The sequence below is a fragment of the Hyaena hyaena genome, unplaced genomic scaffold, assembly GCF_003009895.1.
Source record: "Hyaena hyaena isolate Hyena2069 unplaced genomic scaffold, ASM300989v1 scaffold_461, whole genome shotgun sequence".
Lineage (NCBI taxonomy): Eukaryota > Metazoa > Chordata > Mammalia > Carnivora > Hyaenidae > Hyaena > Hyaena hyaena.
This window is the reverse complement of record NW_024081095.1, coordinates 600612-627608: the sequence shown is the minus strand read 5'-3', so window position 1 is coordinate 627608 and position 26997 is coordinate 600612. Positions and strand designations below refer to the sequence as shown.

The 26997-nt window shown below is 37.5% G+C and overlaps 1 protein-coding gene across 4 annotated transcripts in view; it reads right to left on the bottom strand.

Annotated features, from left to right (window-relative positions):
* The window catches only part of CUNH21orf91 (chromosome unknown C21orf91 homolog), a 31712-nt gene extending 5209 nt beyond the window's left edge, over positions 1-26503 (bottom strand). The window contains exons 1-4 of one of the 4 annotated variants that reach the window (XM_039253756.1): positions 26184-26499; positions 25149-25282; positions 1836-2372; positions 756-818 (exon numbers count right to left, since the gene is read on the bottom strand). In XM_039253756.1, the coding sequence (XP_039109687.1) occupies positions 756-818; positions 1836-2372; positions 25149-25275 (727 nt within the window). In that variant the 5' untranslated portion in view covers positions 25276-25282; positions 26184-26499. Of the gene's footprint in view, positions 1-755; positions 819-1835; positions 2373-25148; positions 25283-25499; positions 25575-26040; positions 26059-26183 lie in introns of those variants that run through there. The other 3 variants (XM_039253758.1, XM_039253757.1, XM_039253759.1) reach the window with 3 other exon arrangements.
* Between the last annotated feature and the right edge of the window lie 494 nt (positions 26504-26997).

Sequence of the window (26997 nt, the reverse complement as noted above, 5' to 3'; positions counted from 1 at the left end):
TTTGCAAGCAACTTAATATCTCTGAAGTGTAATTTCCTCACCTAAATGGAAATCAACTGTTTAAAAAAAAAAATAAACAGGAAACAGCTGGGGAATTTGAATATTAACTGTTGTTAGTGTTAGCATCATAGTTGATGATGTTAAAAGAATTACTAGCTGTTTTTTGTTGTTGTTGTTGTTTTTAGGTGTGATAATGAGGTTGTGATTACCTTTAAAAGAAGTTAACTTTTAGAGAAAATCCTGAAGTATTTGTGGACAAAACAATTTGTCTGGGATCTGTTTCAAATAATCCATGCTGGACGTGGGGTGAAAGGAATGGGTACAAGCAGAGATGAGGGGAAATGAGCTATGCTTCTGATAATAGTTGAACCTGGTGAAGATGGGTCAAGGGGTTCACTATACTATTCTCACCACTTTTGTGTTTGATACGGTTTATAATTTAAAAAACTCCACAAAACAGGGCTTATACAACCTTAAGGAACTGTTAGGAAGCACACTCATCCAGTGCCTAGCATAATAAAATGCCAGGAAGAAATACGGGTTTAGCTGTCTCCATTTTTACTTAAAAAAGAAAAACTTATTTCCCCTTTAGTTCATAAAGGAGTTGTTTTCTTATTCTTTTTGCTCTGGAAGTTCCAACAGGTTCTAATCCCCTTTCTGGATTTAAATGCAGATAAATCTAAGAATGTCCTGTCATAAGTGATTTTCTGTTTCAAAATTTTCACATGTATAAAACATTGACACTGTGTCTTTACCCTGTATTTCCTGTCGCAGCTTTGCATTCAGTTGCTTTACCTCACCAAGAGTCATCGAATTCACTGAAACATGAAAATAGGTTAATTACTACTACAGTAACCCAGGAAAATAAATTGTCTACATCACCAATACAATATTTTATTTAAAAAAAAATTCACTTAACTCCCATTATAATACTTACCTGTACTTTATGATTCATTCATTAACTCCTACAGTGTGGAGGATATTTCCAAATTCTAACCACAACTTAAAGCAAGAAACATATTTTACATCACTCCCAGTACACCTTCACCTGAATCAAAAGTTTTGCCAAAGAATACTTAGTAAAGTGCTAGAAGTGATACTCATCAAGTTGATTATGCTTAGGCACTACATAGTTTATGATCCACAGTTGGGAAAACACCAAAGTACTGTGGAAATAGTTTGAAAAACCGATCTATCTCATTATATAACCTTAGATAAAAATACACCTAAAATCCCTTCTAGTTCTAAAATCACTTGACTTAAAGTCAATTAGAATTACCTCTAATTGTAAAGGCCAACAATTAGAGGTAATTCTAATTGTGAGTTTTTGCAAGAATAAATGAAAACTGAATGGGTCACTTTTCCTAACTTTAGCATAAGTATACATATTATATTTGTCCTTTAGTGAAATGTCAGATTTTTGCTTTTGAAATGCTATCCCCAGTAAATTAGTCTTCTATCAATGAGCAACATGACGATGTATGTTAGCCAATGGGTGAAGATGTACTTCTAAACTACATGAACTTCGAACTTCCAATTCTGTGTCAATTCCATTTAGATTAATACATTTAACTTATTAAAGTTATTTATTTAAACTTTTTTAAAAAAAGATGATGGGATTGCAGAATTTGAATGCTTTAGGACATACTAAAGGGTATTTGAGAGGACTGATGGAGAATTTAAGACACCTCATTTTTGCTAGGGTGAACTTGTCATTTAAATATTCTATAAAATCCATAATTCTAGAGCAAAATTGACATATCATATACATAAAAATGTAAAAAGAACAAAGCCAACAAAACTGCAATCTTTATTTTTCTGCCCATTGTACTTACATTCCTCTCTGCTGTAACACGGATGCTGGGCCTGGACATTAGCCTCTGGATCAGAGATTATTTCTTCTTTTTTCTGTGCCTGGCTGGGACTATGAGGCCACAATACACTATTGTGGCATAAAGTGGCACCTGAATCTTGCAACACAGCAAGCTCAAAGTCTGTATTTTCCCGCTGCTCCAATATTCTTTGTGAACAGTTTGAGAGGGCGCCTGCACTTCCGTCTATCCACTTTGCAGAATATTTTGGTACTTGAGAGTCAAACTGTGGGAGTAACTTTTTATCAGGCTTATGCCTGCAATTTAACAGGTGATGCTGGGAATTTTTAGAACACTCAGAATCTGAATCCAGATCCTTATTTTGTGCATACTGTACAATCCAGTTTATCTTCTTACTCAAAAGAGTTTTAACTTCTTCATAAGTACTTTTTGAAAGTTTAGATCGAGGACAATCCTGGTTTGCAATCAAATGGTATTTTTCAAAGCAGTCTTTATGGCCCCTTAACGATCTGGTGTGCAAGAGATTAGATTTTGGTACTCCTATAGAGAAAAAAAAAAAAAAGAAATAAAAGACAACATTTTGTTTTTAAAAGCTGCATTAAGAGTATAAAGATCTTAGTAAAACATGGATCTCAGTCATCAGATTTGTAAATTAGAGGAAAAATTCTAAAGAATATTGGTGTTAATAACATAAAATATGGTCTAATAATTTCTGCTTCAGTTTATATATTCAGTAATATTAAATTCTTATGAATAATAAAGCCTTTCCAAGGACTTAATGATTCAATTTAAACCTTGGTCTAGAGGCATGTTATTGCATATAATATAAAAATAGTCCTACCAAATGAGCAATTTACATTTACAAAACGTTGGCCTTTACAATATAGTGCTTCCTTCACTAAGCCTCCTGAAGCACACACTTTCGATCATGTTCTTATAATTATGTTTTATTGGGGAAGAATACACCAGAACCAGAAAAATACACATTAATAAAAGCCTTATAAAGCCAATGAGCTAGACTGTCTATCTATTTAGATTCTATCTAGCAGGTCTCCTGCCCAGCATGGAGTCCATCACAGGGTTTGAACTCACAACGCTGAGATCAAGACCTGCGCTAAGATCAAGAATTGGACACTTCAGGGCACCAGGGTGGCTCATTTGGTCAAGCATCAGACTGTTGGTTTCAGCCCAGGTCATGATCTCATAGTTCATGAGTTAGAGCACAGAGCCTGCTTTAGATCCTGTCTCTCCCTCTCTCTATCCCTCCTCTGCTTGCTTGCTCTCTTTCAAAATAAATAAACTTTAAAAAAAAAAAAAAAAAGAGCTGGGCACTTGACTGAGCCACCCAGTTGCCTCTAGACTTATTGTTTTAAGAAAATGAAAGCATCTAAAATGTTTTCACATTTGTTTAACTTACTAAAACTTTATCAAGATAATTTTATCCTCTAGAAGAAATGCATTACACACAATTAATTTCATACAGCGATAAATTCTGTCTGCTCCGATACAATAACCAGTATAATTCTTCAACTCATAAATGTTCATTATATACCATAAATAGTGGAAATGTTATTATCACTTTTCTATCTCCCAACTTTTTAGTAAGCTTAAGTATGCTATTTCAATTGTTTTTTAAAATACACATTTTCAAACACATAATACATTTCATAATACAGAATACATTATTACATTTTTATAAGTTCAAGCCATATTATTAAAGTCAAACAGCAGTTATGTTTATACTGAAAGAGAATAAGGGATGTTGAGTTGAAAATGAATGCCTGCCAGAATTAACCAGGCTAAATGTGCTTAGCTTTGAAAACAGGGTAAGTGGAGTGCCACTCAGGTGCTACGTTAAAAAAAAAATTTAGCTTACTTATCAGAAAAATTACACCCTGCATTCATCCTTTGTTTTAAAAACTGAAGTTGCAACAATTTTATTAACTCAACTGCAGACTCTGGCTAATAGTTAAGATAATGAAATATTTGTACTTAAATGGTATTAAATCAGGTATAAAAGTGCTTTTAAGTATTCATTTGTTCTAAAACGACATAACATCAGCCAACGGTGGGACCTGCTGAATTTGCCAAAACCAGTGCTAAATGGGCCATCAGTTTGCTCACGAGTAAGCTATGTGAGTATACCTCCTGACCAATGATCATGTAAGCACGTGGGGACAGCTGCTCTCATGAGGCAAACTCAAATATCTCAGCCTTGTGTCTTCCATTGAGTACAAAAACAGACCCTAAACAGAATTTCATAGGCATTTTATTTATCCCTTTGCTACTTGTGCTAGTTGTGTGTATGTTTCTTTCTTTCTTTTTTTAACCAGTTACTGTCCAATTAGGTCAAATTTCCAGCAAAATTAAGATATTTAAGTGCAAACCCTTAAAGCTCTATTTGATAACACAAGTACACCTTTAAGACTAGGTAAATTAACATGAAAAGGAAGTTCACAAATCCTGCACTTTTTAAACAACTTTTTGATATTTATTTTTGACAGAGACAGAGTGTGGGCAGGGGAGGGAAAGAGACAGAGGGAGACACAGAATCTGAAGCAGGCTCCAGGCTCTGAGCTGTCAGCACAGAGCGCGATGCGGGGCTTGAACTCACGAGCTGGGAGATCATGACCTGAGTAGAAGTCAGACACTCAACCGAGCCACCCAAGCACCCCAAATCTTTCTTTTTAGAATAAAAATATTATAAGTTTTGTTATTATATGTTTTAGGCCATAAAGGAGACAAAAAAGTAGCTAGTATAAAATTATAGCCCAAATAAATAGCTCCACTCTGCTGTTTGATTCTAATACTTACTGCACTGGATAAATAGTAGGTAGGTAGAGAACTTGAACTTGCTTACTTTACTAATTCAGGAAGATTTATTCAAGAGCTGCCTTACTCTGCAACCTCCCTTTAGTCTCACTGCCAACAAATGGCTCACCAATCCCCAGTCAACGGTCTCCTTCTCAGTCCACTGCCACAGCTCTAAGCCATGATTTAGTTGAATCTATTAAACATAGCACATTTTAAGTTTCACTGAACTATATGAAAAGAAATTCTTTAGCATATTAAAAAAGGGTTTAAACTATGCTACAGAAATTAATTTTTGCTGTTAAATATTGTGGGCTTTGGTATTTATTTAGAAACTTCAAAAAGAAAAAATAGTATGAAACAATGAATTTCCTGATGTACTCCGAATTTCAACAGCAGGTCAATAGATGTCTATTTGAAGGATAATGTGGGGTTTTAAAGTTAAAGAGGTTTCTTATCCAATGTTCCTTCTTAGTAAATTTTCTTCGAAAACAATTTTTTAAAAATTTGTATTTATTTTGACAGAGAGAGAAAGAGTGGTGGAGGGTCAGAGAGAGAAGGCAAGAGAAAATCCCAAGCAGGCTCTGCATTGTCAGCACAGAGCCCGATGTGGGGCTTGAACCAACGAACCGTGGGACCATGACCTGAGCCAAAATCAAGAATTGCTGAACTGACTGAGCCACCCATGAGCCCAAAAATAATTTTTCTTTTAATTTTTACCTAAATCTCCAAATTACTGCTAGGAACTCAGATAAGAACATGATTACCTGCATATAAATAATCTTTTGGGATGAACAGCAAATCAGAGAACAATATTCAATTTACTGTCCAAATACACAAATGTAACATAAATTTCTTTCAGATATTCAGGAGTAAAAGTCACCTATAAAAGACATGAGGGGCACCTGGGTGGCTCAGTCGGTTAAGTGTCTGACTTCCACTCAGGGCATGATCTCAGGATCCATTGAGTTCGAGCCCTGCATTGGGCTCTGTGCTGGCAGCACAGAGCCTGCTTTGGATCTTCTGTCCCCTCTCTCTCTGCCTCTCTCTTGCTAACACTCTCTCAAAAATAAATAAATACTTTCTAAAAGAAAAAGAAAACACATGAAAAAAGTATCATGGGCAAAAAGAATTCTGAGTATACACTTAGATGGCACATGGGTTCCTCCAACAAACACCTCCTGAATGAAATGGCTCTTCTTCCAGTCTAAGTGCCCAAACCTTAAATCTGATTCTCTTCCTGAGTTTGGCACCACCAACTGCTCAAGGAAGAATCCTAGGTGTCCTCCTTGACAGCTCGTCCCCTCACTTATCCCAGATGTTTTGCTGTCCATTTTAAAGGATGCTTTTCCCTATAAAATCTAGCAGTACAACATCCCAAATCCTGCTTTTCCTGATCACCCCTCTCACTGAACTGTCTGGGTCATCACCATCTCCTGTCTCCTTACTCCAATACACCTGGGTTAGCTGATAACACCAGATTCCACAAGTGCCCCTTCACTGGCCTTTATCTCCGGCTATGAGTAAGTTCTGTGAGAAAGGGCACATGCCTGGCACATGGCGACTACTCAAGAAAAAGTAGTTAAATGAATAAAGGAAAATTTAAATTATAGTAAAACAAAACAAAACAAACTTATTACCAATTGTCATTCAAGGTCTACTGCAATGAATCAGGATGTGCAGTTTTGCCAGACTACTCAGAGGTTAATTAAAGAAAGCCATCTTCAGTGAAGTTACTCCCTTTAGTTTAATGGGCCATTAGTCTGAAGAACTGATGAGTGGCGCTGATACACAGATGGCAGTCTTGTGGCATCATTCAATATGCCAGGCAAAACCACAAACTTCTACTCAATTGTATAAATTAAACACATAGCGAATGTATAAGGCTGTTTTATGTAAGCTGTAGCTCATTATTACTTTTAATTTCTTTAAGCTCACTAAAAATTTAAAACTTGACTGAGTTTTAAAGTTCAATTTGAAAATGTTTGTTTTGTAAACATGGGTTAAAATATCCCATGCAGTAGCACAGGAAATGAAACATCCAAAAAGTATAATATACTGACCACTTCATATACTTGAACAAATTACTTTTTATTTTATTTTATTTTTTTTAAATTTTTTTTTTTTTTAATGTTTTATTTATTTCTAGGAGAGAGAGAGAGACAGCGTGAGCAGGGGAGGGTCAGAGAGAGAGGGAGACACAGACTCTGAAATAGGCTCCAGGCTCTGAGCCGGCAGTCAGCACAGAGCCCGACGCGGGGCTCGAACCCACGAACCGCGAGATCATGACCTAAGCGAAAGTCGGACGCTTAACCGACTAAGCCACCCAGGCGCCCCGAACAAATTACTTTTTAATCTAGAAAAAAATGTGAGTAGCCCACTTAATTTGTATCAGCAATATACATGCCATTTTATAAACTCTCCAAGTGATTTTGTTTTCTCCACTTCATCAGCTTGAATTATTATAAGAGAAACAACTATTGCTATTATCAGAGATCCCATTGAGTTTCCCTACTGACTTTTCAATTTTAATTGCATTTACAAGTGTAAACTGCTCTGAGCACTAATTTGTTTCCTCAGCAGCTTTTGAAAAGGAATGAATCTAAATGCAATTAAATGAGTTGATATTTTTGAAGAGCTGAGTTATAAGGAGTTTCCAAACCAGTTCAACAAAAACTGCACTACAACTTCCTCACTAATAAAGATGTTGAAGGCCAATGTAATTGACATCTTAACTATTATGAAAACTTCTTTAAAACATACTTCAAAAATGTCCATGTATTTTTTTTTTTTTTGTCATGAAGTCATTATTATTAGAGAACCAAGACCCTAATTGGAAACCATAATTGCATTTTTTTTAAAGTACTAGCTCCTCTGGAGAGAGGCCATTTAGAAATTTATACATGAAGTTTATTTCTGTATGAACGGGGTATTTTAAAAAGTCAAGCTATTCCTATTCAATAGTTTTTCCTTTTTTATCTGTTCCCACTTTCATCTCTGATTTTGTTATACCATTCTCACATATGCTGAAAACCCTCCCACTAACGCATCTGGCATGCTATCCCCATTTCTATTCTTTAAGTCCCTCTTTAAGATCAATTTACTTTTAAGAAAACTTGGTTAAACCCATAGAAGAGCAAAAATCACTCAGATATAGACTTTTCTATCTACCTACCACTGTTGCCCTTTTCAAATAAGGATGTTTCCATGCTTATATTTAATCTGCCTACTGTAGCAACACATCTCTTTTCCCTAATAAGATGAGACTCCAAATGGCACTAAAATAATAGGCATGAAACCCAAACACTTAAAAATTGTATTACATGTCCCACTATCCTTGGATTAAAAAAAAATTTTTTTAATGTTTATTTTGAGGAGAGCGAGCGACAAAGCATGAGCAGGGGAGGCAGAGAGAGAGGGAAACGTAGCATCTGAACCAGGCTCTAGGTTCTGAGCTGTCAGCACAGAACCCAACATGGGACTTGAACTTCCGAACCATGAGATTATGACCTGAGCTGAAGTCAACATTTAACCTAGTGAGCCACCAGGCACCCCATCCTTGGATTTACCCCCAGTCTCTTGAAGAAGATGTTATGTGTGATTTGGTGGTAATGAGGTAAGCAAAGCAATCTTTTCTTGATGGCTCACCAGCCGGTCCTGTCAAACGGCACCGTTTCTCAGTGGACTTCACTGATGCTACATGGCTTTATACTTTATACATACCTGAATCCCGTCATCTGACTTACTCCAATTCTGCCTTAGTAGACTCTATCCATTAGATTTCATTTTGAATTTGATTACTTACTTCACTTCCCAATCAAAGGAATGGCTTCATATAATTTGGTGCTCCTTAGGCAGAGCAAACATAACACAACCAGTAGTTGGATGTAAAGCTGTGAATACACACATCAGCACATCAGGAGTAGACTGGACAGCTCTAAGAGAGCAAGCTCTTCAAGTTTTACTTCAAACATAAAACAGCAATAGATTAAGGTGGCAGTGTTGGTTCTCCAAACTGTGGGTTTGTGTGTTCGTTCTTAATATTTAAATAAGGCAAGGAAATTTTAGTTATAAATTTAAGTTCCAGGCTGTTAACATGCTGTGAAGAAATTTGAAACATATTGCCTTCAAACATGACCAACATTTGTGCAACAATTCATGTGGTACTGCTTCAGAATCTTTTCTATGCAGGCTCACAGTTTGCCCAGTTTGAAGAATTTTCCAAGAGTTAAGGTGCTTTTCTTTTTATGATGATCTTATCTTGGTTGCTAAGAAAGGGAGTACAAGGACCTGAATGTTTATATGCTGCTCCTATCAAGAACTAATCCTGAGCTTCTTTAAAGTGCTAATTGTAAAAATGGCAGGAGAGCTAAACTTTGTTGTGCTAAGAAAGACTAAAAGGATTAAGATGTTACTTCTTTGTGAGGATCAGATTCCCATTTCCAATAAAAGGAACAGAGGAAAAGCTCTGTAAATAGACATAGCACACCCACGTCCATGCTGCAGACAAATTTTGTTTAGCCTACGAGTGTATTAAAAGAAAAAAAAAATAACTACTTAGAATTTTCAGTTTCTTGGTTTCTCTTAAAAGCCAAATCTGAAGATCTGGCAGCAACTGGCTACTAGTGAGCAGCAGCTGCCATCTGAAAAGAGGGCAAATGCTTCTTTAATTCAAAACAGTTCTTATCATTTCCTTTGTGAGTATGCAGGGCACATATGACCCAGCAGGCTCTGCAGCCATGGTGGCTAGTGACACATGTACTATACCAAGACTGTGCAGTGATACAGGTCTGAATTGCTTTGGTGTAAAAACTACCTGTCCCAATGATGCTTTGACACCTAACTTGACCAGGCTAGTTTACATCTGATGAGCAAGCAGAGCAGCCAAGCTAGGATTACATAAGAATTATTACCATTATATCTATTGTCCTTCACAGCCACTCAGTGGGAAGGATGCTCAGATCGTCTGTCCTGCCATGGTGCTAATGGTGGGAAATTAGACCAAAGGCAGGAAGGCAAGGATGGATACCCAGCTGGAGCACCTACTTCCTTTCCACACCCATAATAGGCCAGGCTTCTATTTTTATTGGATGCCCAAGTGCCTTAGTGAGTACTGTGGTTAACAAGTATCCTATCCCTCCCACCGCATGCCTTTAGCTAACTCAGGAGTCACTGAAGAGTGTGTCATATTCAAGTACTGAACATACTGTTTAAAAGTAATAGGTAATTGCTTATCTCTGCATTTAGAAAATGGAATTGCTGGCAACCACAGTAAGTCAATATACAGATGGGCTCAGCAACTTGCTTTTCCACATTTTGAGAATCAATGCCCTAAAGAAAGATATACCAACAGGTGGTCTTTAGACAGCAGACTGCAGTGTAGAGATGTTTATGCCATTCTGAAGTTTCTGTATGTGCCGGGAGAAGGACTAAGCAGTTAAACAGCTTAATCCAGGAAATGAATTATAAGGGCAAATTTCAGTAAGCAAAGAGTTCAGGGAGATAGTGTTAAACGATAAACCTCAGTCTCTAATAATGAAGGAGCTGAAGTCTGGTTATGAAAGGAGCTATATAAGCTACAAATGCCTTGTCAAAAAGAAAACCTCTCAGTGAATTTTACTTTTCCATTTTAACAGTTGGAAAACTGGGGAAACATACCTATGTAACAGCTGTTTATTACTAACGGTACAAAAAATAAGTCCACGTTCAATTCTATTCCTTAATTTAGCTTCCTAGTTTCTTGTTGTTGTTGTTTGAGAGACAGCGTGCACAAACAGCAGAGAGGGCAGGAGACAGAGAGCCATCCTCGGCATGGAGACCAACACAGGCCTTTATCTCATGACCCTGGGATCATGACCTGAGTCAAAATCAAGAGTCGGATGCTTAACTGGCTGAGCCACCCAGGCACCCCTAGCTACCTGTTTTTTAACTAGCAATGTCCAACAGAACATTCTCAGATGATGGACATGGTTTATATCTTATCTAATATAGTAGCCACTAGCCACATGTAGTTATTAAGCATTTGAATATAGCTGGCATGACCAAGGAACTAAAATATTAACCTTATCTAATTTTAATTAAGCTTCATAACCACATGTGGTAAGGCTACCAAATTGGACAGGGAAGTTTCTCTGGAGGTAATTAAGCAAAAGGGTACTTGGAATGAGAACATGGGCAGAAGCTATCCATGTTCTTATTAATCATTTAATATGGGCTACTAAGCTCACAGTAGCATATAATATAAAAAAGTTATGTGTATCATTTTAACTTTATCGTTAGGAATGTTGGGAGGGTTTTTTCTGCAAATTAGTGTCTCGTGCCACATACAAGACAGCTCAATCATACTATAGTTAATTAGAGTAACTTTTTCTTAAGTTTATTTACTTATTTTGAGAGAGAGAGCGCACAAGCTGAGGAGAGTGGCAGAGGGGAAGGTGGGGCGACAAGGGGTAGAAAGGGAACCCCAAGCAGGCTCCACACTGTTAGCGCAGAGTCCATTGTGAGGCTTGATCCCGTGAACCGCGAGATCATGACCTGAGCTGAAATCGAGTCAGACGTTTAACTGACTGAGCCACCCAGGCATCCCTAATTTGAGTAAGTTTATAGGAGTCTTTTGCACAGCTTCATGCACAAAAACAATTTTTTAGTAAATGTCAGTATACTCACTTAGAGCTCTTTTGGGGAAAATGGAACAAGTAAAGGCTTATTGAGTCAGTTGGATTATTGACTTAAAACTTTTTATCGTACAACTTTAATTGTACCACTTAAAAATTACAGTCTAAATTTGACATATTTTAATGTAGTAGACAAACGTTTTTTCTGATCTAAAAGTCTACCTATGGGAATTTAAACTACAGTGAAATGGGGATTTAATCATACATGCATAAAAAAATGTACATATAAAAATGTTTTAGTACCTGTAAATTACAAGCAAAGCTAAACATTCATCAATGGGATGGTAGTTAAATGAATTAGGGCACAAGGGACTGCAACCTTAAAAAAGTAGTAGAATTTTACGTAACGTGGAAAAGATGTTCCTAATATATTAAATGAAAAGGCTAATGATTAAATGGTATACATAGCTTGATTTCATTTTTAAACACAATTTACTACACATACACATGTGTGCGTGCACATATACATACATAGTCTACTGCAGAAAACAATTTAGAAGAACACACCAAAAATATCAAGATATTTTTGGCATTATGAATCTCAATATTCATACTGTTTCCTGTATTTTGATTTTTCTGTAATAGGCATAATTTGCTTTTTCAATGAAAAACATTTTTTAAAATGCCTAGGAATAAATACATTTTGGTTTGGGAAAGAACACTGCATTCCTTAGTCCAAGACAAATTATGCTTTTAGTATTGTACTGTATGTTCCAAAGAACTAAGTAAAGGATAAAAGACAGGGATACTGACAATGGTAAAAGACACACATACCTAAGATTCTTAATTTTTTCGAGACTGTGCAAATTTTCTTAGGTGAACAATGTACCTAGCAAGGAAAAGTATTTTCCTTCAAATGAAAGCAGTTCCTCTTCTCCAAAGAAAAATCATAACCACAGTATCGTTTTATCTGGCAATCCTTGCTGATGACCCAAGGACCCAAGGGGGTAAGGGAAAAAGATATTGATAAGTGAAGACAGTTCATACTGTTGATTAAAAAAAAAAAACCACAAAAAACAAAAAAACCCCAAAGAATGTATGGTCAAAAAATTTGCTGAGCAGCTGCTACACAAGAGAAATGATGAAAGCTATAGCTGAAAAATCTAATGAAACCAAATCATAGAAAGGTAAAATCAGATAAATTCAAACCTCCTCAATGTACATTAAACATTAAATTATTTTGTCAATGGAGAAGCTGTTCAATATACAAACCAAGCATAGCAATTTTCTCAGTAGTTTTTCATCTTTTCAGATTGTTCTAATATTTGAATTTAAATTAATACTAACATTTGATTCATATACTATATTTACCACAAGGCTCATCATTTGTTGTGACTCTCACAGCTGTCTCTTGAACACAGGCAATGATGCTATTATCATCTCTATTTAATATACCTCTATTTAGTACATGTATTAAATAGAGCAATCTCCAGTTGCTCCACTAGGAGAAAGGAGAAGGAAATGGTGTTTGAGACAGTGGAAACTTAGAAAGATATGCAAGTGAGAAAGAAATGGAGGGTAGAGGGAACCAGAGTGAGAAAGGCAGAGTTAGAGTGGGCACACAGACTGGCTTGTAGAGTGCCTTTGGAGGAGTAATGAAAGATGAAGGTGGCCAGTGAACAGACATAACACAGTAATGACACATTTTATGTGTCGTGTTAGGAAGCTAATAAACTGAATAAAATGGCAAGGAGTCAATGGATAGTTAGTTCTAAGACAGTGAATGGCATGATCAGATCTGTACTTTAAAGATCTTTCTGGTGCTCAGGAGAAAGAACTGGAGAGGTAGGGTAGTTGTGGGGATAAAAGGATTAAATCTATGAAGCTAATTAAGTGGTCTTGGGGTAATGTTGGTAAGGAGGTAAAAGGCCTGGACAAAAGCATAGCAATGGGAATGAAAGTAGGAAACGAATGGGAGACAATCAACTGGACTCAGGGACAGAGTAGAAAGAGAGGGCAGGGGGAAGTAGTGGTTTAACAGACAGGCCTGCTGCTAGGCCATAAGCCAATTTGCCTTTGTATGTTGGAAAGTCATCCCTGCCAGGGCACACAGCTTGAACAGCAGCGCCTAGATCAGATTCTCCTCTACATTATCACTGCACCCACACAACTCTACATGGGAAGTCCTGAAGTACCAGGAACCATTCATTCACTAAGGGCAGTTTTTCAAAGTTTGATCCGAAGAGCACCTGCAGAAGAGTTAGCTGGGATTCTTGTTAAAATGCACATTTCTAGATCAACTCTAGACCTATTAAATCCAAAGCTCTGCATATAAGGCCCAGAGTTCCATGTGAACCAAAGATGAATGAAATACAAAATGCACGTGTATATGGAAGTAGACATACATTTAGTTCTGAGAAACTTAAAGACAGGTACAAAATATCCAAATGGAAGGGTTGAGCAGGGAGCTGAATATACAGGTCTGGCACTTAGAAGAAAGATTTGGTTTGGCCTGGCAATGTGTCTGTGCTATAGTACAGAGGTATAGTTGAAGACACATCAGTGCAAGAAATAGTAGAGTGCAATATGAGAAGACAAGGAAAGAATTCAGTGAAACACTAGTATTTCAGGGACCTGTACCTGGCAATGAACCTGAGATGACAGAAAAGTGGGCAGAAATAAGAGGAGACAAGCTATTTTATCACAGAACCCAGGGATTCAAGGGTTTCAAGAAAGACGGAAATGTTTTATGTCAGATTTTGAAAATGGCACGAACATGAAACTATTTACTGCACTGTGAGTTCACTAGTGAGAGCAAAGGAAGACAGCAAATTGTAGGGGACTAAAGGATAGGATGGGAGGACCGAGGAGACCCTGACTGAACATGACCTTCCCAGAACTATGGTTTCAGGGAAACAAACCATATGGTTTTTGATTTTTCCTTTTAAATACGGGAGGCATGAGCATTTCTGCCACTCTAACCATCTTTTTGGTCGAACTGCCAGGATACAGAGATAGTAACTGTAGGTAGGCAAGCTGATGAGTAAGCAGAAGTTAAAACAAATGGAGGAGAGAGTAAATAAATGAAGTAAGGAGAGTGGGTGGTAGAAAAGACAGTCTGTAAAAGGCATGACATTTAAGACTGGATGTAGAATTGTGAGATTTTAATTTCTTTCTCAAGATACTCATGGCTGGTATTTATCAGACACATTTAGTTAATACACTGGTAACCTAAAACTGAGTTTTGGGAGAACTTTCTGATATAGTATGTAGGAATTCTATTTTATCTATACATATTTATTATTTTTTGTAGTAGAAATACAATCAAAATGTTGCTTGACACAGAGTTGAAAATTGTTAATGTCCTGAAAATACTCGATGAGCCAAAGTAACATAATCAAGATTCTAAAGAATACCTTAATAATAATAAACAGAAATGTTATCAGGACAAATATATTGATAAATAGTGTTAGTAAGGAAGTAGAAAGAATACAAAAACTTTAAAATAATTTCACTGTCCCCAATACCTAAAGATCTTTTAAGTATTTAGAGACAGAAATATAAAATTGAGTGAGAGTATTTTATGTTAATTTTGTAACACTCCAATACCACTAAACTTCCTTAACATATGAGTTTTCAAATCAGACTAACAATTTTTGTTCATTAAATTCATTGTAGATATTACTTTACCAGTTATCCTAAGTTTCAGATATTAAAAATGTCATTTAAGTATATTTATATAGCACTTTAGAAATTGGAAAGTGCTTTTACTGTCAATTAAATTTAATCTTCACATTATTTCATAGGTAATACATGGAAAAATATACTAATGATTTAATTTCTTTCATAAAGTCAAATAATCCCATATTCTTTTCCAACATACTATGTAATTCATTTATTATATTATATTATATTGTCTCTTCCATTCTCTCATGTAAGCTTCACAATGGTGGGGATTTATGTTTGTTCAATGTCTTATTCTCAGCTACTAGAATGATTTGCAGCACACAGTGGTTGATTAGGTAATATTTACCGAAGAGTTGTGCTTAAAAATTGTTATGGACCCAACCACATGGCTTTAATTATGAGATTTAGATTTTAATGGGTACACACAAATCATTATTCTGCCTTACTGGTATACAATTGAGACAGGAATGGCAAAAAGCTACCAGAAATAGATACACTAGTTTAAAATTATTTGTAAATAAACAGGCAAGGTTCCCTTATCACAAACTATAAATCCAAGGCTGTGTTTAATGGGTTTATTACCCTTATCAAAATCCTAAAAGACCATATGGTGTACCAAATTGGATTAGCATAATTTCAATCCACTCTAACTAGCACTACAGTTAATATCAGTTTGATAATTTTTCAGTGTTAGCCTCTTCGATTTTAATCACTTATACATTTTTCATGTATTAATTTGAAATTCACACTAAATGTTAATTTCCTATATAATGTGGAAATTAAGGTGCCAAAAAAGCACCTTCCAATTTCTAAAGTATTATGCAAATATAAAGGTATACTGTCTTTATCTTATATTCAGTAATAAACACTGGAAAATTTAAGTTATTTTTTAAAAATTTTTAAAAATGTTTTATTTATTTTTGAGAGAGAGATAGAGACAGTGTGAGCAGGGGAGGGTCAGAGAGAGGGAGCCACAGAATCTGAAGACAGGCTCCAGGCTCTGAGCTAGCTGTCAGCACAGAGCCAGATGCAGGACTCAAACGCACAAACCGTGAGATCATGACCTGAGCCGAAGTCGGATGCTTAACCGACTGAGCCACCCAGGCGCCCCATGGAAAATTTAAGTTTTTTAAAGCAAAGGTGCTATATTTCTAAATATGTTCTAAATATTTCTAAAATCTTATATTGACATAGTTAAGTTCAATGTTCATTACCTTCTAAACTTAGAAACTAGAAAACTCACCTCATAAACTATCTGTTTCTCTCTTTCTAAAAGTGCCCCAGGCACTTACTGGGGCTGATGAGCAAAAGGACCATGGTGTGTGATTCCAGGAATGGTTAACATCTTCACTTGTGTTTGCACTGACTGTATCCACTTAACTCAGAACCCTATTCCCTCTTGAAAGACTGATAATCAGGCTAAGTATGTTAGCCTCCATTACCTGGATGGTGGGGAGGACAGAAAACAAGTGTTAGAACTGCTGCCTCATTACCAGCTGACACCTGCATGATTCTCCGGCAAATGTCAGTCTACAACTCAACTGGGTTATCCTTTCTGGGCAGGAAGAGCAAGACAGTCACAGGTGTGTGTCACTTCTCTCTGATCATTACCAGCCCAATCCAGGAGTTCTAACAATTGTATTTTCTTGACAGATTGTTGAGATTACAATCTATGTGAAGACTGCATCATCCTAAGTCATCAGAAATGTATATTTTCAGATATTCCATGGAACATGTATTAATATCATGAGGAGAAATAATTTTTAAAAATTACATGTCTCCTGGGGCACCTGGGTGGCTCAGTAGGTTGAGCATCTGATGTCAGCTCAGGCCATGATCTCATGGCTCATGAGTTCGAGTCCCATGTCGGGCTCCATACTAACAGCTCAGAGCCTGGAGCCTGCTTCAGATTCTTTCTCTCCCTCTCTCTCTGCTCCTCCCCTGCTCACACTCTGTCTCTCAAAAATAAACAAACACTTAAAAAAAAAAAAAATTACATGCCTCCTGAGACCCAGATTTTGTTCCTTGCCTCAATATTCACATTTGTATAATTCATCTAACTTTTCCTAACTTAGTATCTCCTAAATCTTAAGGAGATAATTCATGTAATTTTCTTTGGAAGCAGAAATGATTTAGGCACTTGGTTTTTTGGAATCAGAGACCTTGGGTTTAAACTTGTAAGCTGTGCAGTTTTGGACAAGTGACCTAGACCATCTGATCATTTTCCTTATTAATCAAATTGGGATAACACAGTACTTCATACAGTTATATTAATAAAAACAATGCATGTAAAGGACACAATACTCAACAAATAATAGCTTTTATTTAAATAAGTCTCTTATGAAAGTGTAAATCCCTTAAGTATTTACTGACAGTTGAACTACCTTCTTCCTCACTTGAAGGTGGTATTTCATTTCTTCAAGAGAACAGAGAAACTTATCTTTGTCTTTTTCACAGGACAATATTATTTTGCATATAATAGAAAAACTACCCTTTAATTTCTGGGTAGCTGATTTTTCTTTCTCAACTTCTCAGTAATGTTTTAAATTATTTTAAGTCAGATAAATTACATCCCTTTAGTGAGAAGAGCTAATTTTGACCTACATATTGAAGATTTTCTATCTAGATGTATTTCTATATCTCGTTAAATATTTTTCATTTTTGTCAACACAATGGGATGAAAGAATTATGAAGTTGAACCAGAATGCCACCTTTTAATATTCTAACAAATCCTTTTTATTTATAATTATGATGTTCTTATTAAGAACAAACACACAAGCAAACAACTACAGTAAACAATCATAAAAAGTGCCATGAAGAAAAGGGTGTTATGAGGAAAAGAACACTGGGGAGAGTGTGGTGGTGGGGAAGAGCGGGGTGAAGAATTAAAAGGCAGGGAAGGCTCCTTTGAGAAGTAACTTTCTAAGAATTAAGATACAGGCAGGCTCTCTCTGTGGGGCTAGTTTGCATAGATTTTAGTTAGGCATGTAAGTCCTTTGCCTTTTCCACACTTGACTTCCAACCCTGATATTTTTGGTTTCAGGGCCAGAGGGGGAATTTGCTTATTTATTCATTCCCTCATTCTGAAAAGAGATATGGCTAAGGTAGGAATAATAGCTTAGCTTTAGACATGTAATTTGAAGTACTTATTGGTTACAAAGGTGAAGGTGTCTAAAAATTAGTTGCATATATTGTTGTGTAGTGGGGGAGGGGGAAGAAGGGAAGGAGGAAGGTTTTGCTGGTTTTCATCATATAAAAGGTTATGAAAGCCCAGGGTAAGGATGAAAGCCTAGGACAGACTAGGCCAACATTAAAGAAAAAAGAACCTATACAGATTATCAGGACTACTCAGAAACATTAGGAAAACCAGTGAATGAATGGCATCATTATAGAGGTGCTGGTCTACAATTTAAGCTGTTAAAATATGACAAAGGAAACAGAGAAATGTCCATTTCCCAGAGTGGTACAGCAACTCTGATATGAGACACCTGATTGGAATCTCTTCTTTGTCGTTTACTGTCTACGTGACTTTAGGCAACTTTACTTGTCCCCAGAGCCTTTATTTTGCCACATACACATGCGACTACTACCACTTACCTCTTAGTCCTGATGGGAGAGCTCTGTTACCGATAATAAATGCTTGATTATGCTTGAAAATCAGTAGGCAAAGTGAGGTTTTCCAACCTTCCTACTCATTTCTATAGGCATTTTAACTATACAATGTATCACTAAGAGAAAATAAAAATTAATCATTTCCTACTTAAAACTCAGATAGGCAGATGCCTCCAGCTGCATTGACAGAATAATAATACACTTAAGCAACTTGCCCAAGTTCTCCCGGTTGGTAAATGGGAATGGGAGTCCAGTCTGGCTGCAGTGTGTACTCCAGCTGGAGTTCGGGGCCTCTGGAGCACAGTATTAGAAACCTGTGCTCCCAATAACTGTTGCTCATTACTCTGCAGCTTCACCCTGAGCATCAAGAACAAAAAAATCTGACATCCATTGCTTACTCTGCCAAGTACCCTTCTTGGAACAAATGGAAACAACTGGAGTTCAGCCTTTTGAATGAGATTCTGGCACAATAATTTCCAAGTACAAATGTGAAATTGCTCTTACTGGTAACATTTGAGAACCAGTATGACACAGAAACTTAGGTATCTTGCCAAGGAAACCCAACTAGTTATGTGGCAAGGTCAAGATGCAAGGCCAGGTCTGAGTCCAGGGCCCTCATGCTTAATCAGCAGAGCAGAAGTGGAATGCATGCACCCGGCTGCAGAAAATCAATCTTCCCTGTAAAAGTACAAGGAAGGTGGAATTACCATTTGGTCTACCATGAACAGAGTCTGCGAGAAAGAAGGGAAAAGTTTTTCCAAGTTTATAATCTTTAAATTGCTTAACCACACAAGTTGCTAACAGGAAAATATTTGGGAGACCTCTTTCAGAGCAGGAGCATTAATCCTTCATGTTACATATTGAGATAGGTTAGAAACTTCAAAATTCTTATAGCTTTCTGGCAACAAGTCCACATGTGATCTGGCTGCATGCCCATACTCAGAATACAATCCCTCATTCTGCTAAAATCCCTTCCAGTTCTAACTCCAGGATTAGAGGAATCATCAGAGCCTTACTTGCTAGTATTAGCTGTAGCTAAAATAGTTTGTCTTCAACACGGAATAACCTGTAATTACTAGAAAGGGCCCTCTGTAGCTGATTTTGCTTCTTGCCTACTCAGTATCGCTTGTCCCATTTTGTGAATTATTTGGAGTAGCTTATCTTAATGGCAATGAAATGTAAGAAACTATTAGGTGGGAATTCAAGAAAAACTCCTTTTTAGATGCAAGAGACTGCTAATATGCATCTTTTGTCAGATGTCCTGCTGTCTTTTCTTTCTTGTCTGAGAATAAGGAAACAATGGCTGGAGTTCCAGCAGCCACCTTGGCTCATGAGGTGACCTTGAAGATAGTTAAGTATGTGGTAAAGAAAGTGGAATAGAAAAACAGAAGCAGCTTGAGCCCTTCTGATCATGGAGCTATCATACCAAGTCCAGATTCAACTTCTATTTATATGGGAGATATAAATATCCATTCCATTTTATTTCACCATTATTACTGGGATTTCCTATTATTTCGGCTGGATCTCATTCCTGATGGATATATCTTCCCCACCTAAATTTGTGCACGATCTAAGTTTTAAATTCATGCTAGTCTTTAGAATTAGAAAGCTTAACAAAGTTATAAGGGAGGAAAATCTGGGAGTAACTAAAAGAGGCCACCATAATTAGGACACGGATAAGACTCTAGAACCTGGCTCCTTATAATTGGGTTGGTAGTTAAATCACAAGTGTTCACCTGATGCTGTTAGCCTGGATTCAATTATTTCTCTTTTAAAATATTCTGTAATTTAAACTTATCACCAGTTAAAACCACTTTCCAGTTTCATCCCTCCCTACCCCTGTCCAAATAATGAGGTTTTACCGTTGCAGCCATTTAAAAAGTATTCAAATTTATTTAAAGTGACATTAAAAGGCAGTTAAAAAAATTAACTTTGTGTCTGTATTTCCAAGTATATTAAAGATAGCCAAGTTAAAGTTTAAAAAAGTCACACTGAGCTTTATATTTAAAGTACTCTCGGGGTGCCTGGGTGGCTTCGTTGGTTAAGCAGCTGACTTCTGCTCAGGTCATGATCTCATGGTCCGTGAGTTTGAGCCGATTCAGGCCCTGTGCTAACAGCTCAGAGCCTGGAGCCTGCTTTGGATTGTGTCTCCTTCTCTCTCTGCCCCTCCCCTGCTCACACTCTTTCTATCCAAAATAAATAAACATAAAAAAATTAAAAAATAAAGGTACTCTCTTAGTTAATACGTATCAATGTTCAGGTTATATGAAATAAGAGGCTAACCCCAGATTCAGTTAGCTACTAAATACAGTTTCCTTATCAAAAGAGGTGGGTCTTTTTACTTAAGTGGAAAGATGCTTACGTGTCAGAAGCAGGACAAAGGAAGAGCTATTAGCAGACTTTGAGCAGTAAATGACCAGTCTTAATAAACAAACTGAATCAAGATTTAATATTGAATTTCAAAGTGTTCCCTGACTACTAGCCATGTGAACAGTGGTTGGATCAAAGACAAAATCAAGGAAGAACAAGATTAAAAGTAAGCACTGGGTGAACCCAGTGCTTTAACCCAGAGAAAACACCTATAGATTTTTCTTGCTGGAAAGATTACCAAGGATATGAATTTGGGTCATCTTCTAGAAAAGTTCTTAGAAACTTCAACAAATTAGAGGGAGAATGAAGTCTGAGATGAACTAGTAAGCACTGGTGGTGCTTACTAATCAACCATCAAGTTCGACTGAAAACTTTGCTTGGCATAAGAGGAACTCTGATCCAGTCTTTTTTTTTTTTTAATTTTTAATGTTTATTTTTGACAGAGAAAGAAATAGAGTGTCAGTGGGGGAAGAGGGGAGAAAGGAGGAGACAAAATCTGAAGCACGATCCAGGCTCTGGGCTGTCAGCACAGAGCCCAATGCAGGGTTCAAACTCACAAACTGTGAGATCATGGCCTGAGCCAAAGTTGGACACTTAACCAACTGAGCCACCCAAGCACCCCGATCCAGTCTTGTAAAAAAGTTTATCTCCACAGAAAAGAAAAGAAAGGAAGTCAATTATTAGAGGAAGGTAAGAATGCTCTAAGAATTATTTGCACAGTCTTTTGGCACAAAATGAAAACAGTATGAAGTAACAGATTGGAGTCATGGACCTTTGTCCCCTCTAGTTTCATTTCCAACTTTGCTACATTACAGCTGAGTTTCACTACTGGTTCCTGACTGTCCTGGGCTACCTTCCTCTCAGACTCAATAGCTTAGGGAAAGGTAGTAATCTGGTCACTAACTGTAGAGATTTTAGTATCATGAACAATGATGCATATTAACGCATCTGATCATACATGCACAAAAAAGTTTATAGTGTCTTGGGGCCTAGGACAGGTCATGAGTATAAAGAAGTTTATGCATCTGTTTTCTAATCCTGGAAGTAAACAAGTTATTTTAATGTGAATTACAGGTACAAAGAAAAATAAATCTTGCAAGCATTTCAAGAGTTAAGTCCTCAAAATACATTTCTTAGGTCCTTGAAGTATACAAGGAAGTATACAAAATGTAGGTACCATTTCCTTTTAATTACTGTAAAGTCACAGAAAAAAGGCAATTTAGAGCTATGCTCAGAATACGAAATCTCTCCAAGAAGATTTGACTGTCTTTCTTTCTTTTTTGTCTTCATTTTATAAATATATGCACACACACAGCTTTAAACAAGAGGCCATTTGATTAGACTAGCTTTGATTTGATATAATCAACAACCCAAAAGATATAAAATATTTTTGTTCACTATAAATGTGTGGACTCAAAATTAGGTAAATTGTTATTATTCCTCAAGAGAATTTTTAAACTGGCCTCTTAGAGAATATAAAATGCTTTAGAACAAATTTGGCAATTAGTAAACTAAGAAATCAGGTAAGAGCAACACTATCATACTACAAAAAGTTACACCAAACTAATATAGTTAAATGCCATATTTTTAAAACTTCCTCTTACATTCTAATATTTATTGGCTGGTATTGTGCTAACAACTTCATAGGGAAGAGAAAACTTAAAACACTTTAAAAGATTTTTTGACAAAGACCAGAATATACCTTGTTATTTTTCAAGTATACAATTACTTTATCACTTCTTTCATTGAGTTTTAAAGACCTGTATACCGATTTGAAAACTGAAATTTCGTGGAATTTCAAAGTTCTCATTCCCTTTTCTCCTAAAGTAATCATATGACATTAAATTAAAATGGTTATAATAGACTAGCTTGTCACTGTAGTAAATATAAAAATGTATAGATTTGGGAAATCAACATCAGATAAATGGAGAGGAAGATTTAATTCTAAAATAATTTTTGTCCATGAAGGTTTAACTCACATTTTAAAAGATAAAATCTTCAGTGTATGTAGAATATAAAATGAAACAGTTCTGATTCAAATTGAGAACTGTTTACGTTATACACCACTATTATTTCAAGAACATGACTTACGTTATGCTTATATATTAAAACAGATGTTATCAGAGATGAAATATTTACAAAGATGATACCTGAGGAATATTTGTATGTTCTCTATATAATGACAGAAAACCAGACATATTTTTAAAAGGCTAGAAAAGCAATTATGGAAGTTTAGGTTTCTGTGGAAAAATTCTATCACGGCATGAATGCCACTAATGATGATTTATTAGGAAGCGCTGGTTAGGAAAAGTTGGCTTGACTGAATAGCAAGGATAGCTAATTAAGATTCAAGAAATGGGTTTCTGACAAAACCCATTTGTCTGACTATTGACAAAAGATCAATGGACTTAAGATCATATATACTGGAAAGAGATCACCAGGCTTCAAACCCGGGTATGTCCATTACTGCTGTGTGACTTCAAAGTATGTTTCTTGAAGGTCTCAATGGTTAGGTCCCATTACCTTTAAAATGGATAACAGAAGCCGTCGCAGAGCTATTTTCAGTTCAATACTATAATCCACATAAGGTGCTTAGTACAGTGCCTGGGACCTTAATGACAGTTTGCCATCACCACTGCAACCTTGAACAGTCCTACAAATTGATCCTCAGTTTCCTTTGATGTAAAATACAGGTTTGGGCTGGATCATTTCTAATGCCTTTGCCCATTCAAAATTAAAATCTACAGTGTAGAAGAATACATAGGTCCAACTCTATTTCCAAAGAACATAAATTTAGATCTTTCACCTTAGCATAATTAAGGACATGATAATTTAAATGCTATAGAAGAATCTTACTTTTAAGTCAATCCTTTCAAATTACTTATAATTACTACACTTATTAAGGCCAAAGGTATATGTATTCTATTTACTCCTAAGAAATCCATGATCTCCCATCAATTGTTATGTTCAGCAACTACAATTCTTCCAGACAGTAAAATGGCAAAACGACCATAACCAATATGATCTTAAGGGGAAGATGAATATCATATAATTTATTATGATTTTAGTGGTCTACTTATGATTATAATTTTGGCTTGTTACTACAAGAACAAACATGTTCTAAACAAATATGTTTAGAATAGCTAAACATATTAATTTGGTGCCTACAACAATATCTGAAAAGGCCTAACAGGAATCTCAAAAGAAAATTAAAAACTATAACAACAAATACATTAGGATTAACTATAAGAACATTTCACATCTCCTATTTAATTAACAGAAAAAGCAAAGGTAAGAAAATTTTCAAATATACAATCCAGGAAAAAAATTTAAATACCATTTTGAAAGTGTCCAAAATCTAAAAGCCTAACAAAATCTCTCTACCAATGTGACAATTCAAAATTCAAATGACATGACACGCAAACTTTTATCACAAGAATATTAAGATTCTTTTTAGTTTGAGCCATAAATATTTAAAAAAAAAAAAAATCAGAGTTTTATCATAACATCAAGATTGAAGAAGCATCCCACATGTTTCTTGGGGGCAAACTATTAATGTACATACACATGTTAACTGTACAAGAATCCAAACAAATAGTACATTTAATAATAGACTTCTTTTTTAATAATTGGAGAACTATTTCATATGCTTTCGAACTATTAAGAAATGTAAAAAAAAAAACTTTCTAGCTTTTAAAAATTATTAAAGGTGTGTGTGATCACTGATCACACTGAGGAAGATTATCTAAACATTTAAAAACGTTTTTCCAAGTAAGACAACATTGAGGAAGAGTTCTCTAACACACCAGTTAGGTACCAGCATGAAACGCCAAAGGAATTAAATTACATTTGCTCATCAATGTAAATGCTTGGTTATGTTAATTCTTAATATAGAAAGAACAAAAGAATCCACCTGACAACTTAATAAGGTCTCAAACCAGAAAACATGTTTCCTACTCAAAACTGGTACCTTATTTTTATATTTGCAAAACTGGGGTTAGTACGTGGTAATTAAAACAAGGAAAAAAGATTTATCTTAATCCACAGCTGTGAGAACTTCGGCCTCCTTTCCATAAATTCTTAGCTTCCACAGATTTTCACACATCATACTTGGCACAACTGCCAATCATTCAAGAAATTTTCATTTTACCTTATAGTTAGTTCAGCAAAAGTAGTTATGTAAAGTTCATGCCATTAAAGTGAATCTATACTGTGTCCTTACCCTCAATATTTAGCTCAAAACAAACGTGGCAGAAGGAGAGTGTTTCTTTGTCTGTTCCCAGTTTACAAACACTGCAAATGTTGTCATCATTCAAATCAATGTTTACAAACTGCTCCTCTTCGTTCATACTGTCCCTGTTAAGAAACAGAAAGGGTAGGTTATGCAATTTCAAGAACTTGACGGTATGGCAGAATTAGGAACTTCTAGAGGAAGGATGCTGTTTATCTAACGCAACAGCCCCATCAAACCAGCTTCATATCACACTTCTATCGTGGAAAGTCACAAAGCTGGTAAAACTTAAAGCCTTGTCATAGGCGTCACTAAGCCGAAGTGCCTTTTTGGATCCCGTACTTCAGATGGTTGAGAGGGCGATCTGAAGGAAAGCAGTTTTCGGTGATCGGCTCTGCCCCATCCGGGCCCTGGCACCGAATGCTCAGCAGCGCAGCCGGGGTCCTTCCAACCTACTTAACGCTGTTAAATGCAGGAAAAACGACCCGTTCGGGACACTGCTTTGCTAACTTCATTGTGAGAACCCTTAGAAGCGTTTCTCTAACTCGATATAGCGAGGCTTGCTATTGGAGATCCGCGGCAGAAAACACACGTGGAAGCGCGAACACCCGGAGAGGGCGTCCCGGCAGCGTCCAAAGGACCTGCACCGAAGGCCGGGCAGCGGCTCCACCGGGCGGGTCGAGCACGGCCGGAGCCGGGGAGTCCCAGGTGGGGTGCTAGGAGCCTTGGGGTCCCCTCGCCCTGGACTTCCTCCCACCCAGAAGGCGTCCGAGTGCCAAGGCAGCCGGACTGCCCGGGACTCAACGCCTCGGGGGGGCCAGGCCCCCACTCCACATCCGGCGTTTTGGGGGGGGGCGCGCCCGTCCCTCACGAAGCCGCGGACCCGAGTCCGACTCTCCGTCCGTCCCGGCGCCTCGCGATGAGCAGCGCGAAGGGCCGCGGGGCTCGGAGCGCAAAGGCGGCGGAACCGCGGGATCACGGGGCCAAGGCGCGTGAGGGTCGGGGGCCGGGGTGCGAGGTCTTTACCGTCGGCTCCGCGCGCCGCAGCAGCCGTTCCGCGCGGCTCAGGCTCCTCCACTATTGTTTCCGGCCGCAGCGGAGGCGGCCGCCGCGGAGCAGGCAGCAGCGCCCGGCCCCGCCCCCTCCCGCCGGTGCCATCCCGCGGAGGCTGGTAGGGGGACGCGCGCGGGGGCGCGGGCGCCACTGCGCGCCGGCCTGGCGACTGCGGGCTCCGCCTCTCTCCGCCGGCACCGACGCCGCGTCCTAGGCTAGGATTTTCTCTTGATTCCGCGCCTCTTGGGCCAGATCTCTTACGGTTTTCCGGAACGTGGCTGCTCCTACGTCCCCCTCCTCGAGGCAAGTAGATACAGGAGTCCGTTACCACCTCCCCCTTTAGCGTAGTGGAAACTACTGCCCCCCGCGGGGGCCGTGGGGGGCGGGGACAGAAAAGTGACGACGGGATCCGAGAAGACGACAGAGATGCGTTGGGTAGGATTTTGTTTGAAATCACTAGACTGAAGCAGTTGTATCATTGGACGTCGGATTAAGTTCCAGTTGAAATATTTGATAAGGGAGAAGTTCAGATTTCAGGTTTCATAATTTAGGGATAATGTTAAGGAAGCTTACTTTTTAGATGGGGCTTCCCTCCGGTATAATATGGTCCATTCCTTGCCCGCCCACGGGGATAATCCCAGAGCCCCGCCTCTTATTTTTAGGTCCCGCCCTGTTCCCAAACTGTGTGGTACTTAAAATCTTCTGCCTACTTTGCTTGACATTTTAAGCCATTATATTTTTTTTAAGGTTATACTCCATGCTGCTATACTTTCACTTACATTTTCTA